This window comes from Siniperca chuatsi, linkage group LG11 (assembly GCF_020085105.1).
Source record: "Siniperca chuatsi isolate FFG_IHB_CAS linkage group LG11, ASM2008510v1, whole genome shotgun sequence".
NCBI classification, from domain to species: domain Eukaryota; kingdom Metazoa; phylum Chordata; class Actinopteri; order Centrarchiformes; family Sinipercidae; genus Siniperca; species Siniperca chuatsi.
In genome coordinates this window covers 17520672-17540129 of record NC_058052.1, presented here as the reverse complement: position 1 = coordinate 17540129, position 19458 = coordinate 17520672, and the positions used below count along the sequence as shown (strand labels likewise).

The 19458-nt window shown below is 40.6% G+C and overlaps 1 protein-coding gene across 2 annotated transcripts in view; it reads left to right on the top strand.

Annotated features, from left to right (window-relative positions):
• Positions 1-920: 920 nt before the first annotated feature.
• Positions 921-19458, top strand: part of LOC122884081 (cGMP-dependent protein kinase 1-like) — an 87685-nt gene continuing 69147 nt past the window's right edge. Inside the window, exons 1-2 of one of the 2 annotated variants that reach the window (XM_044213476.1) lie at positions 921-1585; positions 10915-11081. In XM_044213476.1, coding sequence (XP_044069411.1) covers positions 1329-1585; positions 10915-11081 — 424 coding nt within the window. In that variant the 5' untranslated portion in view covers positions 921-1328. Of the gene's footprint in view, positions 1586-4779; positions 5373-10914; positions 11082-19458 lie in introns of those variants that run through there. The other variant, XM_044213475.1, reaches the window with a different exon arrangement.

The window sequence follows — 19458 nt, the reverse complement described above, 5'->3', positions numbered from 1 at the left end:
GTGTGATATGTTGAACTATACCAGCAAAGGGAAGATCTGTTCACTCTATTTTTAACTCAGAATCTTAATGAAACATCCCCCTAGCGCCCATGAAGCTCCCCCTTTTTTTTCTTCCTCAATGAATTCATTGAGTTGAAACAGATTTAGGCAGTAGAATGAAAAATGGTGCACAGAAATGACTGGCTGGGTTTGGAGATTAATAATACAGAAAGAAGTGATCTATTACTGAACTCTCTTCCATCCACGCAGCGTATTGCGGATGAAAGTGATGAGCACTGTTGTTGCCAAAGTATGTAATTACTGATTACTCTAATCAGTACAATAACACACTCCGAACCTGTTGTGCAATTAACTTTACTTTATATTGGATGCATACAATAACAGACACTTTTTTTATCTTCTGCAACTATGAATCATCCACTTAGTTGTTCACTTCAGACCTATTTCTGAGTAAAGTCTAGATTTCTATTAATTTTACACACTTTGTTTTGGTTAATCAAATGGGCCTGAATTTAATGTTTCATATCCAACTCTTTGGTGATCTTTGGTAACCAAACTGTTTTTTTTTATCTTTTGAGTTCAGACAAGATTGGATCAAAAGAAAAGGTACAATCATCCTACAAACATGCATGTAAAATAAATATGTAAAATAAATGATACTGAAGTGCAATCTCAGGAGCAAATCACCACAACACAATCCAAAATATAAACCTAATGGGAAGATTACTTTCACTTCACTGATGTGTGCTTACTCCATATCTAAATTGTGACCATTGTAAACAAGCTACATCACTGTCCTAAGAAGCGAGTGAGGGACAATTGATTTTGCTATAGGTTAGGTCGGGGAGGTGATGTGGGTGTTTAACATTGAGCTTTTGTAGTTTGCAGATAGATGGTAAACAAATATTTGACAGCAGCAGCACTGGGCTTCCTCTGTGGTGTGTTTGCAGTGTGAGAGGCGGTGAACTACAGGAGTTGTCTCGGCTCTTGCCCAGTTTGACTGCCTGCCTGCGTCCTCGGAGAGGAAGAGCTGCTGTAATTGGTTTCTCAATGAAGGATCATCAGCAGCTCCCCGGAGGCTTGGTGGACTGTAGCGTGGCGCTGCTCTATCAACCGTCCGCTCCCCGGCTTTAAACACCGCTTTGCTCTTTTCTTCTGAAATAAACAAGTGGGCAGTGAAGGGGCTTCTCGGAGCATCATCATCCTGCGCGTATAAAGAGGGGGATTTGTGTGCATGTTCACAACCTGCCCGCGAGTTAATCGCTGGGAGTTAATCGTTTTGTCCATATCGCGGAGAATCGCGGCAAAGTTTAACGCAGATTTTCAACATGAGTGACCTGGAGGACGACTTTGCCAAGATCCTGTTGCTAAAGGAGGAGAGGATACGGGACTTGGAGAGGCGTCTCGCGGACCGGGATGAAGAGATTCAAGAACTGAAGAGAAAATTACACAAATGTCAGTCTGTTTTGCCCAGCGCTCAACTTATTGGACCGAGGACCCGCAGGGCGCAGGGCATCTCCGCGGAGCCTCAGACGCACCAGGATCTGTCAAGGCAGCCGTTTCGGAAATATGCCAAGTCCGACTGGTAAGAGTGTTTCAGCGGGCGTTGGTACTTTATTGCCCATGTTGTCAGCTCTGTGTCCCATCTTAAAATATATCTTTGTGTGTTTGTCTTTTCCCTACCAGAGTCAACATGTTTTCCATGTAGTCTGTTAGCCTATTAGGAAGCACAACTCTGAAATGTGATTGAAAATGAACATGTGTTGATAGTAACTCTACACACCCAGACACACACACACACACACACACACACACACGGGTTTCTTGTGGCACTTCAGTGTCCTACCTCCACACAACGCGTTGTTTTCTCTCTGTCTGTTTTCTACCTTTTCTATTTTTTTCTAAACGGGAGATGGAGACGTTTGCCATGAATGGACGAGCACTTTCATTCTTGCGGGCCGATGACGCAGCTCCAAGGCGAGCTTCAGAAAGAGCTCCTAATTGATTAGATCCATCATGGCAGTCCCACAGGACACAGACAGGAGGAAGTGCGATGCATTATTGGCTTTTAGTAGCTGAACGCTGAGGATCCGAAGTGCATGTCTGAGGATATTTAATACTCCATTAGAAAAGGCTTTGTTTGACCATATGCTTCCTTCATCACCTTTAGGTGCTCGTTTTAGCCTCACAGCATGGTTGTCCTGAGTTTGAGGGTTTCATATGAGGCCTGTATCTGAATAGTATTTGTTAGTAGGCCTATCTCACACTTCTACTTACTTTCAGTCTGTTCAGCTTGATTTTGCTAATATTACTCCCAGGAAAATGTTTGACCCTCTCTGTCTTCATCTGTTAATGTATTGATATCACTCGCACACACACAAACAGAAATCACTCTGCGGACTCAATTAATGAAATAGACAATGGGGTTAATTTTATTAAGATGGCTAGACAATTTCCAGTCTTCATTTGCATTAATAAACTGCAGACCGGGCAGGTCCTCGTTTGCACTAATTGACTCATCAGTGTGCCTTCAAACAAACACAAAAGTCCACACAAAGAGTCCTGAGGCAAGAAAAATGAAATACTTGAGAATGAGGTATGGAGGTCATGAATGGCCCGGGTTTATTGAGAAATATTGACTAACAAGCAATATTCAAGACAAAAATAGTCAAGTATACTAATCATCTTCTCTCAGCCTTTCAATAGATCCAGAGTTCATTCTAAAAATGGTCAAATTATGCGTCAGCTGATGAGGTACAATAAGTGCTTGAATGGGCCGTATATGTGGCCATAGACTCTGTGTAGTGAAACGGAAGTAAACCTGTTTGCATTTGTGAAAAGCACCGGTGAGATGACGAGATTGCTCTCGGTGCCACCGGTGTCTGGAGGAGGGCGTCCACCTGCGCCGCCGTGCCCGCTGGGCCGCCACGGGGTCGGAGACGGTGTGACCCCCATTAGAGTCAGGACGTGGCACCAGCCGGCGGCCTGCCGCGCTCATCGGATTACCGCAGCATGGAGCAACGGATCCTCTTTCTATTGATCTGCATAGGAAAAGGGCTGAGCTGGATGGTTAGAGAGGTGAAATTTAAAGCCCAGAGGTGCTTTGAAGGGCAGCGGGAGTGCCTTTTGATGATGGGAGGATGTGGGGATGCAAACACTGGACTGGAGACAACCTGAAAATCTCCAGGCACCTGCAGTTTCCTGATATGAAGGAAACTTTGCTGCTGCTCAAGCTGTGTGCCCTGCGCCCTTCCCTTGACAAAGATAAAGGAAATATGATGGTTTTTAATGAGCTCAGCGTAAAAAGGCTGCCTGGGCTTTATTATAAGTTTGGGTGTTTGTCTGCAATAAAAAATATTTGGGGGGAAAACCAATATAAAGCTATTATTTTAATGGATTAATCAAACAATTAACTGTATTGTTTGTTGAACAGGTGTTCCTCGCAGTTGCTTTACCTCGTTTAAAGCTGAAATGTATACTTTTTTTAATCTCTGTGATGGCTGAAAACAGGTTTAGCATTGTTTGCTAAGCTGCTGATGGGCATTTGTTTTCTTTTATTGCACATATGACCACTGTACATGTTAGTATTTGCAATGACAGAACTAATTGTTCATTACACACAGTACAAACAACCTACTTCCTAAACACATTGCTCAGTCATCCACTAATGTAATGATACATACAACATTGTAGGATTAAGTGTTGGGACATGTTGCAGAGCAGAAGCATGCCACCCTGTTGTTGTTTGTCTGAGTTGATGCTTTAAGCCACCACAAGAGGGCAACTGTGCTCTTTCATTAGACCAGCTGTCTCTGTCCAGGGTTGTTTACATGCTTTCTGTCAGGTAAAAAGATGCTTTTTACCACCACACCAAAACACCTATCCTTACAGCCAAAGAAATCTCGTTCAACCCGCTCACTGTAAGCCCCCCCCCACTCTCAGCACAGCAGTTGCTGTTGTAGCCTCAGTGACTCCACATCCTATCAGATTGTCCTTGGCAGTTTATCCTCCTCTGAATTTGTCCAGAGCCATGAGGCCAAATGCTGCTCATTGAGCTTCACATGACTCATTGGGATAATGTGAACAGACACCAGCAGCTCAGAGTCCACACACAACACAAAATTAGATGAGGAATGTGGAGCTGCTGTGGAGAGTCGTGAGCCTCAGTAGCTGTGGCATTTTCATGTCTGCTGCTGCTGCTGCTGCTGTTTGACAATCTGTAAGACTGTCATTTTTTGCATTTAGCACCTTTACTTGCTCCACTTAAATGAATAGATGCGGGAGAGGGATTTTGGAAAAGTGGAATTATTCATTTCCCCTTTAACATACATTATTTGCTTACTAAATCATCATCTGGGTTCAAATAAACCACTGGATTCCACACTATATTTTCTAATATTCGCAAGTAGTCCAACACAACACAAGCAGCAGCAGCTCCTTCTCCAATAGATGAGAAACGCGTTGTTTATTTTAACATTGAGGTTCATTAAGTTTCCATCACCCTCAACTTCCATTAAGGCTCCAGTGCTCATCTATTTGTAACTGAGCAGCCTCAGGGCGAGTTGCTGAGGTACGATGACATGATTCTGCGAGCAGTGGCTTTCTCACTGAGTCCATTATTCATGTGAGTCGAGCACGGCTCTGTGGAGTGGCAGACTGCACTGTGCCACAGATTCCTGTAGGCGCCCTTCTCGCCATGCGCTCTCTCCGGGTCGCAGACTGACGCACTCGGGGAGGACGGTCCTCCGCTGTCACACCGCTGAGGGAGGGAGGACGAGAGAGAGAGAGAGAGAGAGAGAGAGAGGGGGCAAACTTTGCGTGATTGTGGTTGAGACGCTTTCACCTTGGCAATCGCGGCAACCGAACATACCTTCGCTTAAATTCCCAACATCCGCTTGTGACGGACAGCGGCGAGGAATCCCCCTCAGGAGAGACAGGGGCTGCATCCTCTGAAGCTGTTCATGCCGGATAAAGTTTATGAGCAGCGTGGTAGAGGAGAGAGGATAAAGACTCGGCTGCGCACCTTTCGATAAACTTATTGGAAGTCGCTCGTTGCAGCCAACTGAAATGGGCACCTTGCGCGACCTCCAGTACGCACTCCAGGAGAAGATTGAGGAGCTGCGACAAAGGGACGCGCTCATCGACGAATTGGAACTGGAGCTCGACCAGAAAGATGAGCTTATACAGAGACTACAGAACGAGCTGGACAAATACCGCTCCGTTATCAAACCGGCAACCCAGCAGGTCCACAAGCAGAGTGAGCTGCACGAGCAGCAGCGGACGAAGAGGCAGGCAATTTCGGCCGAACCCACTGCCTTCGACATCCAGGATCTTAGCCATGTCACCCTACCTTTCTACCCCAAAAGCCCACAGTAGGTGTCCAAACTATAAACGCATAATATTCACTTTTAATAATGATAATAATCATATTTTGTACTGGCTGTTGCGCTCCAGTATGAGTTCCTTCACCCTTTGTCACCTTTCTGATTCCTGTGCGTGTGTCGCAGCAGGTACTGCACCTGTAGCACATATGGATGAGGTGGTGCTCTCCACACACACACACACACACACACACACACACACACACACACACACACACACAGAGTGGATGTAAGGAAAATGTGATATGGTGCAGTCAACTATGACACTGAGAGAAAAAAATATCAGGAAACTGTCAGCAGTGACAGTTATCAATAAGATAATCTGCAGCCCAGTGACAATAGGTGTTCAACATCAATAAGCCTGATCATAAGATAACATGAGAGAGAAATGAAATGTCATCCAGTGACAGGGAATTATAGGTTTAGAGAGCTGGTGAGCTGGCTCTGTGTGATGAACCAGTGCCTATTTTATACAAGCTGTGATTCAGTGACAGGCAGTCTTAACAGGCTCTCTGTGCATGTTTACCTTATGATTAGTATACAGCTTCTCTCTCTCTCTCTCTCTCTCTCTCTCTCTCTCTCTCTCTCTCTTCTTTTCAAACTCCCAGTTTGGTCTGCAACAAGAGGTCTGGTTCTTAAACTGAAATTGGCACTAAAATAGCCCTGTGTTGTGAAATAATCCACCTGTCTGTTGGATTTGAACTTAAAGGTTGTGTTATTATGAATCAATACACTTACCCCCCTGGTGGACAGGAGGAATATCTACTCTTTAGATATGCAAGCAGACTGAAAAGTGGACATATTGAACATAATCAATACATTTTCAAAACTAAATCCAGCTTTGAAATGCATAGTGGGATAGTCAAGTCACTTAACATATCTACTTTGAAATCCATTAGAGCATATGTTTCTATTCTTATGCTGCTGTTTTCAGACTTTGCAGAGAGATCAGATGCGTCAGATATGAATTTCATTATTCCGTCGACACGCAAGCAAACCAACAAAGCTCCAAGGATTTCATCAAAGAAGATTCAAAAATGAAGGGGATTATTTATCTGAGCAAAAAAAGGCCATTAGTCTTTGTTATACCTGTCAGCACTGTGTGCTGGAAAAAACACAGAAAGCACAATCTTTTCTTGTGTGTCTTTCTGTTTTCTTTGTTCACTGTCGCAAACAAACGTGAGACCCTCGACACTGGCTTGGAATGGCAGATGAGGAAAATGCAATAGAGTGACCATTTCGTTATGATAATCATCCTCATCCTCACTGTGCATGCCTATTTCCATTAAAAGATTTCCCAAAGAGGCTTTTAGTGAGACCTTGATGGGAAGTTTGTTATATTCAGGCTTTTGCAAAAAAAAAAAAAAACAAGATCACCAAAATATCAGTTTTGTCCTGCATTTTTCGAACTCTACATGAAGAGTGTGATGTCTCTGCCAATGGTGAGTTTCAATGCAATTATCTATTACTATGGAAAAAGGGTAGTTTGAGATTTGACATTCAAAGTGATGAGTGACAGCGGTTTTGAATGATTGCATGATTTCTGATGATAATCATCCCAGGGAAACCGAAAACTAACTTTCATCAAAGCCTCTCAACTGCAACTTCAATTTTCTGCTGAGCGTCTGCCACACCTTTTCACACTCTCCATCGGGCAGAGAATGCCATTTTTGTTCAATATCTCTCTTCTAATAAGCATATGCATAAAAAATGATGATTGAAAAGCAGACAGACTGTTGAATGCAGAATGACTTGAATTTGTTTGGACTGTTCTCTTATTAGTTCAGCATTATTATCATTATTCAGTTTGTTTGGACATGTGTGCTTCAGCGTCTTGCAGAAGTTCATGTTTTCCTCTAGATACAGAGCAATTCATTTGAATTAGAGTTATTTTCTTTTTGTGTGACGCTAACTTTTGTTATTGCTCAATTGAGAATAAAGAGGTTTTCTTTTTTTTATAAAATACGCCCTCATGGGGTAAAAACAGCTCCATTATATTTTCATTTTGTTTTGGTTATTGAAGTGTAGCGATAATGCCTGTTGGATCTGGTTAAATATATTTTTCTTTCATTCTCATCCACTTTATCTTTATCTCTACAAGGCCCAGAGAGCGTTCCTTACACATACGCTATCCATCCCTCTCCCTCTGTCTGCCTTATTTCCGTTAGGCTCTCTCACTTTTCTGCCACCCCTCTTCTTTTTTCCTCCTAAAAGAGCATATTTTCTCCTTTTAAGGAAGGCTGCTCAGCCCCAAACTTCACTAGTGGATGAAGGCAAATATATCATCCTCTCAAAGGAGAGGAAGGCAGATGTTTTTCTAAGGGTCTGGTTGGAAGACGTTGCCATCAGAGGCTCAAGTCGGGGGGTCCCAATCAGGGTTGAAAAGGCCAGAAATCTCCTGGGTATAAATGTAACAGAAACATGTCAATGAGGCACATTTCCAGGGGACTGGAGGTCAACTTTGAAAAAACTTTCCAATTTGTCCTGTTGGTTTAGTTAATTATGCAGAGTTCTGCTAGCATAAAATGCATAAAATTAAGCTTATTTTAAAGCATCACTGAATAAAGGATCATCACAGTCCAGAAAAAAAAACTGCACTTCACACCTTTCATTCATTAAGGTTTACTCCCTAAAACCTAATTAGAGCTGTCAATATTAAATATCAATCATCTTCTCCTCCTTATCCCATCTCTGCTGAAAATGGAAGGAGGTTTGGGAAGCACAGTGCACATCTGAACATAGATTGCAGGGTAGGAATTTAAAAATAGGTGCAACACCTCAGTCTTCTCTTTTCAATTCCCAGGAGTAACTTATTCTGACTCTCAAGGGCAGAATGAAAAATATCTCACGAGGAAACTTTGGATCATCCTGGTTGCTCTGATGGAGGTGCAACTGCACTGTCCTAGGTTCAAATCAATCAAAATCCTGAGCATTTGGATGCTTGTTACCCCACTGTCTCTTTCGTCTTTCTCATATCTGTAAATTGTCTAACAAAGGAGAAGTTCTCCAAAACACATTCAAAAAGGCATGTCCACAAATGACAGGGAAGTCTTGGATAATGATGCAAACACAGGATGGCTTTTCAAGGGAGAAAATGCAATATACTAGGATTTTCTGACCTGTCACTGAGATTAGTTTATCAATCCAGAGATATAATGTAAGAAACAGCCCTGAGAAAGGACAATACTGTGTTCAACTTGTTTGTACTTTGTTTAAATGACTTAAAGGTGGGGTATGTGATTCTGGAGAAATCCAATACCGTCACAAATACCATGATATAGAGCGAAGAACGACACAGCAAGTAATATAACTAACGTTAGCTAGGTTGTGGGTTAGCAATCTACTACAGTACTACAATCTGCTACAGTTGTTGCTGCGAAGCTAACAGCCAGAGAGGACGAGACGGTTTCCCAGAGCCAGCACAGCAGCTCCAGACAGCGATACTCACAACTCTCCTGCTACTATAGCTAATATCACAACAACAGCATATCTTGGCAAACTAGAAAGTAAGCTGAATGTCGGTGGGCAAGTCATTTAACGTTACCTGACACACAAATCATGGCTGGAATAGTGTTGTGTGGCCCGGTCGCAGCCACTTTGTTTATTTCCCATTTACAGAGCCAGGGCTGTGTACAAACACCGGAGCGGACAGCTAGCGGACCGTGAGGAGGTATTCGCTGAATTTGACAAAAAGACGTGTATTGGATTAGAATCGCATACCCCACCTTTAAGTGAGTAAACAGTGTTTTCCAATAGATTGCGACAACCAGCTAATGTTGTTCTTTAGTAATTTAGTTCATTACTTTTATTCATAAGTTTCACTGCTGTCAGAGAGCTGTTCCACAGGCCTTGAAACCCTAATTGTAAATGCATCAGACTGTTGAATGCAAAACACACATAATGAGAACCATGTTATTTATATTTTAGGATGCTATTTCAGATTCAAGCCAAAACCCATTCAGCTGATGGTGTAAAAATGATGCACTTGAAATCTGTAGATGCTGGCCGAGGTTGAAATGTGTATTTCCATGAAAGCTGCTTTTCAGTGGAGATTGGTATCTCTCACAGTTTTGGCAGTTTTTTGCTGTTATACTGTTTCTTCACAGATTTGATAACGTGTCTCAAGATTTAACGGAGAAGCATTCACGTGACCTTAAAAGTTGTTGTTTTAAATGTTTTAAAAACACAGACATGCGCATAGTGCTCAGTAAATAAATCTGCTGATATTTCATCACGGCAGACATTGAAGTTTTAGTGCTTGAAGTTTTGTTAATGTAGTTGTGTGGTTTGCGTAGGGCATTGCTGCTGGCTGGCAGCAGGGCAGAGAAGCCTGTGTGTAGTGGGAGCACTGCCTCATAAATGGCTTCCAGGTTATTTGCTCTTTTAGCCATAAGCTCCTCAGGTGAGCAGTTTCTGAAAGGGCACAGAGCACAAAAAGGCAAGAGGCAGTTCACCAGTGCTTTTGAATCCTACTAGAAGGGGGGATAGAGAGTGCTTTCTGTCGTTTTTATGAATTAGGGTATAAAAGCTTGACTTCTCAGTAGGAGGGGACTCCTTGTTGGATTAACCTTGATACATATTATTAACCTCATTCATCCAGCTGATACTCTGTCAAAACCAGCCATGCAGCACTCAGCTGAGCAACTCAGACTCTGGTGATGCTATGACTCAATGAATGAGTGACCTAGACTCACTGTTTAGAATCTGGTCGGATTTCTCTCCCGTCTCTTGACACTTCTTTGTGTCAGAGGGGATCAGACTGACGCTCGCTTTGACGGTTTCAACCCTCACTGTGTTCTGGCCTTCGTTCACCTGTTGTCATCACATGGACACCTTTTATGAACGAATGTCTCTCCTTCGTCCACCAATAGCATCTAATGTGTACTCCTTAATTTAAATGATAATTTGACATAATGTCCCCTTTCATAATGTTGACTCATTCCATTTGCCCTGCTTTTCCTTTTAGCCCGCCTGACCCAGTGCTCTTTCACCTGTACACCGAGCTGCACCTTAATGACTGCACATTAGCTTTACAGATAATTACATTTTCTCCCTTCCTTTGCATAGTCATTGCAAAAAATACTTACTGTGGAATGCCCTAATGACTCCGCAGTCTGAAGGCTGATTTGGCTTTCTGAAGTGCACCCATGAATGGAAACAATCTGCTTCCATTAGGCATGGATTTTGTCTATTTGTTGACTTGTTCCAGCATTTGGAGGGAATAAAAATGTTTCACCTTGACGTCTTTGAGACAAGGATATGGTTTTTGAAAAGCTACTGTGCAGTTTAAGTGAGGCTTTAATTGCCTTAGAAACAAGCATGCCTGTTGAACTGGTCAACATCCGTCACTGGATTTTAGAGAACATTTTGATCTCAGCCAAGTTTTTAGTTTGAGGCGTGTGTGAGATACACTCTTGTACTAATTTCTCTCTCTTATTCTACAATGAGGAAACACCAATGCCATATGAACTTGTGTTTGTGCAGGTCAATGCTTGTACAGTCATGGTCTCATTTTGTTTCACCTTGTATCCAGGTCTAAGGATCTGATCAAGGAGGCCATCTTGGACAATGACTTCATGAAGAACCTGGAGCTGTCGCAGATCCAAGAGATCGTGGACTGCATGTACCCTGTGGAGTATGGAAAGGATAGCTGTATCATTAAGGAAGGCGATGTGGGCTCACTGGTCTACGTCATGGAAGGTAAAAGCACACATGCACAAAGGTAAAATAAAAGAGTAGAATAACACTAAAAAGAAGTAATAAATTAGATTTAACTGGATCTGTAGGGCTGCGTCTGGAAAGCTTCAAGAGCAACGTCATGATAATAATGGAAAATAAATGAAAGGGCAGAAACCCATGTTCTGCAGAGTGATGAACTAAAACTCAACTAACTACAACACTTTGTGATGCTGTATGATTCACTCATGTCCCATTGATTATTATTGATTTTATTTTGTATGATGCTGTGTGCCTGCTGAGTTCTATCTTTTTTTAGCAGTATTGTTTCAGCATGTGGTTTTTATTTTTAAATGAGCGCTGGTGATACGGAGTGTGAGAGCTCTGATGACATGAACAGCACAACGTCCATACCGGCGCTGATCGGATTTGTAAAAGGACATTTTGCTACATGATTTGTGACAAGCAATCCTGCTATAAAATGTTCAAAGAGCCGGCGTCCCTGACAATAGATTTGACCTCAGGGAAAATGGCCTCAGTCAATGCCTGCACATTATAATTGATCATTATATAGAGTTGAACTTGGACATTCACAGACATAGAGATTAAAATGTAGAAATATAGAACGTATAAATTACAACTATTGATCGCTTCCTCTCTAAAACCTTTAAAACTTGCACTTGACTCTGACATACAGTTGCATGGGCAGTGTGTAAATCTAATAAGGATTCAAAATGTTTCTACGTGGAAATTCTCCTCAAAACTTAAACAACATGGCCGAACAATGGGACTCATGTTGGTTGGTATATAGACCGTGGCATTTAAAGGTTAATGTTTTACTAGGAAGAATGCTGATATTGATTTTTGCTCCTATTGTTTCATATTGCCAATCTACTTTGGCAAGACATTTACTGGATGCCTCATTCAGCCAAACATTGTTAAGAATAGATCTGTGGGAAAGTACGACTAAAATAAAGAGACAGCAATTTTGCTAAACTAAGAGAGACTTTTTTTTTACTTTAATTCTACCACAAATCTATAATTCTGTAAAAACATACTCGGTACTTGGCTCTTTTAAGCAGAGGCAGGTAGGATTTGTCAAATCTGAAAGGACTCCAGAGACAGGCAGTGTCTCTGTTAGGATGTGTTATGGCTGCTTTCTGTCTTCATCTGGTCTTTAGTGAGTCACTTGGTCTGAATTCAAAAATCTTTTGCAGCACATCTAAGAACTGTGACTTTAAAGGTTATTATATTAGGGAGATGACTCAGTCATATTGATCAGTACACCAGCAGAGGTCTTTTACTGTGTTTTGTCAACTATGATGGAAATGAATACTGCTGTCTTAGAGAAAGTGTCATTGTATAACCTATAATATAAACAAAACTATAGATGTATTTCTAGATCAATAAAAGGGTTGTTAGACTGAACTTTTTAGCCATGCTAGCGGCCTGGCTCTCCAGATAGCAATGCCAGTTGGTCCAACCCTTTGGTCCATTTTATATTCATAGTCCCAGAGGATGAATCCTACTGACTTTATGACCAAATACCTGCTAAACAAATGACATTCCCATCAGCCTCAGCTATACTTTGTGTTTCGTGCTAATTAGCAAATGTTAGCATGCTAACACACTAAACTAAGATGGTGAACAAGGTAAACATTATACCTGCTAAACATCATCATGTTAACATTGTCATTCTAAGCATGTTAGCCTGCTGATGTTAGCATTTCACAGAGCTGCTAGTATGGCTGTAGACTCTTACAGTCTGTCCCAATATCCACACTTGTGGTGTTGAGCGTGTTCATGCAGTGCAACAATAAAATGCTTCTTACTGTAATATAATAAAATAGTCACTGGGGTCATTTTTCTGTAGTACATTTTGCTTTTTAAATGCAGGACTTATAGTGGAGTATTTTTACATTGTGGTATTGGTACTTTTACTTTAGTAAAGGATCTGAGTACTTCTTCCACCATTGTTCAAAGTCCCTGTTGCAGGAAGGATGTCACTTGTTGCCCTTATCTGTAGACTACAGAGAGAGAGAGGTGAGATATGTAAAGAGTTATTACAGTAACATGTAACTGGCATAATGCAAATGAAATGCAAAACACAACTGTGGCCAGTACAACAGTGACCTGAGATGAAATTTTGGAATTTGGGGAAGTATTGGATGCTGTAACAAAATCAGGGATTGTATCTCTAATTCACTTACAACCAATGAAAGAAATTAGAAACCACATCCTTGGTTTTTGCACCGCCGTGTTCTGTTAGAACCCACGAGTTGTGGATGAAAACAGGGAAAAGAAACAGGTGCAGTTTTGACAGAAACCCAGGGCATGAACCTCCAGAAGCTGCACCGACGGTCTAAAAATCTTTTACTGAACACCGGTCACCCATTCTATGGGTAGTGACTAGATTTGAATCTCTCCCTGTGACGAAGGCTGTGAGAAGTCGATTGTACCAGAGGTGACTTGTCATGCTAGGTCACAAATGAGCAAGTGTCACAGTGACGTGATGAATAGGTTCCTCTTGAGTGCGACAGAAAGAGAGGAACACATGATACAAATCTGTAAGAGAAATAATTGTTGAGGGGCTTTGTGATTTCCTCTCTGACAGCGATAGAAGAAAGAGCTGTGGTGTAATTGGAAATAGGGCTTCAATTCAACAGTGGTCATGTGCCACAAATACCAAATGTTTGGTTAATTATTTCCCATTTTCAAATCCTTAGGGTAGGCTTAACATATTTATCTTCAATGAACATCGTCAGCTCTCTCTTGTTGCCTGTAACTGTTTTCTACTCCACTTTGTGTTCGTCTTCCTTTTGCTTCTCTTTCTCGTGTCCCAGTGTGTCCCTTGCCTGCAGTTTTCACCCTAACTGTCCCTAGACTTGACTTATTTTGCATAAAAAAACAAATGTTAAAAGCATTAGCCCATGCCATGTCAAACACACAACTGCGTCAGCTCAACATTGTACATCATTTTCCTAGCAAATGAAGTGTTCACTGCTCAGGCAGTAGTGTAATTTCTTATTGAGACTTGGCAGGCTAATCATTAACTTTTTGCCATAGGGCTGACAGCGTTTATCATGTAACCATATGAGGCACACGTAAACCACACCAATACAAAATAGAATAATAGTGAGCTACATCATTGCTCTCACTTCAAATATAACATTTTAAAAAATGTGAGAGCATATAGGGCATAAATTATTTCCCCCTAGTTAGAGACTAGACTGATATTTCAGGAAATATCACAGCCTTCCTGTTTAATCAACCTCAGAGTAGTTAGCTTTTGTTGCAGAAGCACCTGATAATTAAAGATCAGACAAAACAGGAGCTGCAGAAACAGAATGGATCCTGGCTCTGCTATGATGAGGCTACCTGCTTGGCCGTAGCTGCTGTAATGAATGAGTTTGTTGTATTTTGGTCACATCCACTGAGCTGTAATTGACACCGGTTCTCTTTTAAATACTGATTGCAACTGAGACAAAAGCTCACGTTTCCATGGAGATAAGAGAGGTTATTTGATTGGCTGTGTCGTCCGCGAAGACCCGTACAGGTGGCTAATGATGATAATAACTAGTATAATCACATCCAATTACTATCAAGTATTTCCTCGACAGTAAAAACCTCATGATTTCCTTCATAGTGATCACTCAACTTAATCTAATGAAGCTGTGTATGCTAATAGAAATAGGTAGCTCTGGTTCTACCTGTCCTCTAGGAACATAGTAGGAGAGAGTTTTGACAATGTTATGAGTAAGCTCATTAAAGGTGTAGCAGAGCCTAATTCTTAGCTTTGAGAATAGACATTTGATGATTAGTTTGGGTGGCATGAACACACTGAATACTGGGCCTAGGCTAAAATGCAAACCTAAGAAGAGCACATGATCGGTTTAGTCTAATTTGAAATAAAAATGGTGATCACTGCACCTGTCAGCTGGGGAGTAAATGTAGTGTTTTTTTGTTTTTAACCAGAATAAGCTCATATTTAAAGTTTAATTAAAAAATGTTTGTGTTTAGGGCTGAGAGTAGGGATTATTTTCATCGTTGATTAACCTTCCAATTCTTTCCTCAATTAAGCGATTGATCATTTGGTTTACAAAAAAATTAAAAATGTCCATCACAGTTCTCCACTACCCAAGTTGACATATTTAAATTGCATGTTTAGTCCCACCAGTGGTCCAAAAAGAGTGGTGGAATGTAACTAAGTACTTACACATGTACATTTTATGATACTTTCTACTTCTACTACATTTTGGAGACAAATATTATACTTTTTACACCACTACATTTATTTGATAGCTTTAGTTAGTAGTTATCTAGTTACTAGATTAAGATTACTAATACAAAATATCAACCAACTAATAAATTATTATGTATTATTATAGATTAAACTACCCAGCAGTATATAAAGTAATTATAATTAGCCCCACCTTTACCAGCTGCAACATTAATGTGACGTACACATTAATGCATCAGTAATACTAATCCAATAATATAATAACATTATTCTGAAATGCTGCATAATGAGTACTATTCCTTTTGGTACTTTCAGTATATTTTTATGCTAATACTTTTTTTTACTTTTATTTAAGTAAGAATGCAGGATTTGAACTTGTAGTCTTTTTACACTGTGGTATTGCTACTTTTATTTAAAGGAGCTGTAAGCGACATTCACTGCCACTAAATGTCACACTAGAAAAAAACACCTCTCAGCAAAGACAAACAGTTTCACATGGAGGGACTCACGTGCACTAACATGCATGTGCGGCTGCTGCGGCTGTATAAAAAAATCACAGAGAGGCTGCAATAACAACACAGGCAGAGGGGGTGTGACGTCATCCCCTGCTCAGGACGCCATTACTCCACTATATCTTTACATAGCAAATTCTTTACATAGCAAGTTGTTTGCTGCTATATTAATGTTCAGAATCTCATTTACAGAACCTTTAAGTAAAAGATTTGAATACTTCTTCCACCACTGTGCAAAACCCAAACATTCAATTTATATATATTTATTAGTTATGTTTAGATATAAATGGTTAAGTTTAATGGTTTGGTGTTGTTAATGTAAGGGTAAAAATCACAACACACATAACTACATTACTACAGTTTGGATAAGCTTAACTGAACAGGTTTCTTCTGTTTGACAACTTTACCGTGATAACTGGATATATTAGGGCTCTCCTGACTAGGTCTCCTGTTGCCAACTTGCTTATACAATATTTGAATATTCACTTAAGATCCCTACTTTGCCTTGTATCTTTAAACCTGTATGAGAAGCAAGTGCATTCAAAGAAAACAAGGAGAATGTGATATTGATCTTGAATTATTTTTCATATATATATATTTTTTTTTTTTCTATTTGCTATCTTTTCAGGAGAACTAGCTGTCAGTCCTCACTGTGTATTTTATCAGTTTTACTACGTGTACAGAGAGGGCAGGCACAAAAGTGAGGAAAGTGAGGAGAAAGAGTGGTAATGTTACAGTATGAGTCAGCTCCAAACCCCAGGTGCTCACAGTGCATTGACAGCTTCTTTGACAGGCTACTCAATTCAATGCAACCATTGATGCACTGTAGACCATTTTATTCAAGTGGAGGTGTTCAGGGGATTTGAGAATATGCCCAGGAATAGACATTTTCTCTATACAAATTGGATAGAGTCCCAATTATTTTATTTGACCTGTTGTTAGGCAAGGCAAATATGATATCCTGACAGATGTGAAGTTTGGAGTGAGGCTTAAATGGCGTCCTTTAATGTCTGAATGCCAGAAAGGAACAATGTGTTGTTTTGAGGCTTATGCTGAACCGCTCCTCCAGTCATTTTCCTTTTCCTGCTGCTTTTACTGAGATATACCTCTGAATAACAATGAATAGCAATGTTTATCCACTGTGGCTCGATACTAGTTTCTCTCTATAAGGGGACTATTTAATGTTTTTTTAATCCTTATGGTATGACACTCAAGATGTTTGGTAAACATGATTGTGTGTGTAAGCATCAAACACTGATCTGTTTGCATGTATCTCTAATCAAATATAAACAACATTGGAAAATAAGAGGCACAGGTGTCTGTTTACATGTCATTTCATGGCATATTTTATCCTGTGATAATCCCCTTTAGCCTCTACTAGCACCTTATCACCTCTCTGTCACTTTGTACTCTACTTTACAGGCTGAGTTATTAAAACCTGACATGAAAACAGATCTCCAGAGCCCCTTTTTATACTTATCAGGGAATCTTCAGCCCTGGTATAAAGTGTATTAGTTCTTCAACCTAACAATCATCTTAACTAACTAGCCACAAGCCAAAATAATCTACTGGCCAAAAGACCAACCATTCTACCAGCTGACCAAGAATCAAGCTGGCCAATTTCCTAAAGAGACAAAGTGAATGAATGACTCTGTCTGAGACTCTGACAGCTGTTACGGTTTAAAGGACTCATCCTCTCATTGTGCTACAGGCTAGAGTCCCTCTGTGCTCATTGGCCAATGAGGCCAAGTAAAGGGAGATGGGCTTTTCTCTCATCTTGAGCAGACCATAGAGATGCAATCAACAGGGGCAACTGAGTGTGACTCAGTGTCATAGTTGTGAAAGGACACAATAAGCAAATTAGAAGCACTATCTAGTATAACTTCTGCGTCTATTACTGCCCCTACCTCTAGTTATCACTAGTACAACTACAGCAGCTACTACTGTTAATAAACTATCGGCTGATCTTTGTAATTATTATGATATATTCGTATGTTAATAAGCTGAAAATAGAGAATACATTGGGTTACAGAAATGTGAGTGCACAAACCCACAGCGCTGCATTGTTGCCTGGCAACTTAACTAATGCAGCTCAGCAAAGTAAAATGTTGAGGCTCACAGATTTTGGTTTCATTGGCTTTGAAGAATACAGCATGCAGCCAACAGTCAATACAACAACTGCTGCCTATTGTGTCTTGACAGCAGCCAATTGTAATAATGAACCATGACCCACTGCTGAGGCTAACACTGGCTGCTGAAAAAGGCATCTCAGGGAACTACTTACGACTACAATCGAATTTAAGATCGACTTTGTATGTGTGTGTGTACTCACTTGTGTAACATGGCATGCAATAACATTATCACCACAGTCACATATACCCCCCCCCCCCGAAATAGCTTCAAGCAAAGAGAAACTAGACTGAAAAGTTGCACGTTATCAAATAAAATGCTGCCTCAAATGTCACAGAAATATATATAAATATATATATATATATCTTATGTAATGTATATACCTACAATACGTATGTGTGTGTGTATTTGTAATTATTTTCATTCACTTGAGTGACGGCATTGTTGACGCATCAGGCGTGAAAAATCGATTACTGTGCAGAAATTATGTTTACTTCCATCATATGATTTCTAATTAAAAGCTGAGACTGTTACAGTAAATTAACCAGATGCAAAGCCTCTATAGGTCAGTGCTACATCAGAAATTGAATTTTTATCAATGAACAGCAGTGAAAAGAGAGGAAGACATGTGGGTAAAAGCAGGAAATAGAATTTTTTCTACACTACACCAAATTCAGGTGGCGTTTTGATTTTCAAGAAGGTGGGTAAACATCCACCTGCACTTGCTGACATTTAATAGCCTAATGATTGATATACTTCTATCAAGAAGAATATAACTTCAGCTAATGTGCCATTTATGTGCAAACAGTGTGTATGCGTGTGTTGCAGACTAAAAATCTCACCTAAGCTGAGCATCTGCCCTGAACACCAAGTGAAAATACTCTTGCTCTGGCAAGTGTCTTTTCTCATTTGTCCTCTCTGTCTGTAAGTTGTTCCCTTTGTCACTTTCTCTCTTTTTCATTCTCTCTCTCTCTCACACACACACACACACACACACACACACACACACACACACACACACACACACACACACACACACACACACAAGTTATCAATTTAAAATGCTCAAATATGAGACCAGAGACATGCACGTTTCCCTCTATCACTCCTCCTCACATTTTACCGACTTTGACCCCCAATCTGTCCTCTTGTCACCATCTTTGCTCCACTTGCTTATCACTTCTTCTTTTCCTCTACTGTCTTGTTCCTCTTCACCCATCTGTTCATTGAACCTCATTTTCATTCAGCTTTTTTCTCTTTATTTTGTCTGCCTTTCTTTCCTATTCACCCCCTTTCTTTTCTTCTTCTCTGATTAGTGTGAGATGGCCTTTGTGTTCCCCCCCTGAACTCTAGAATAAGAATTGATCTCGATTTTCACTCCACAGAGGCCAATGAATACACCTCAGAGCAAGAAGTAATGAGTAATTTGTGAATGATCCCTGAGCGTTTTCCCCTTTGTTGTTTACCCTGCTTTTGAGAGTTCCTCATCTGGAAAGATGATTAAAGCAGTGTGTGTGTG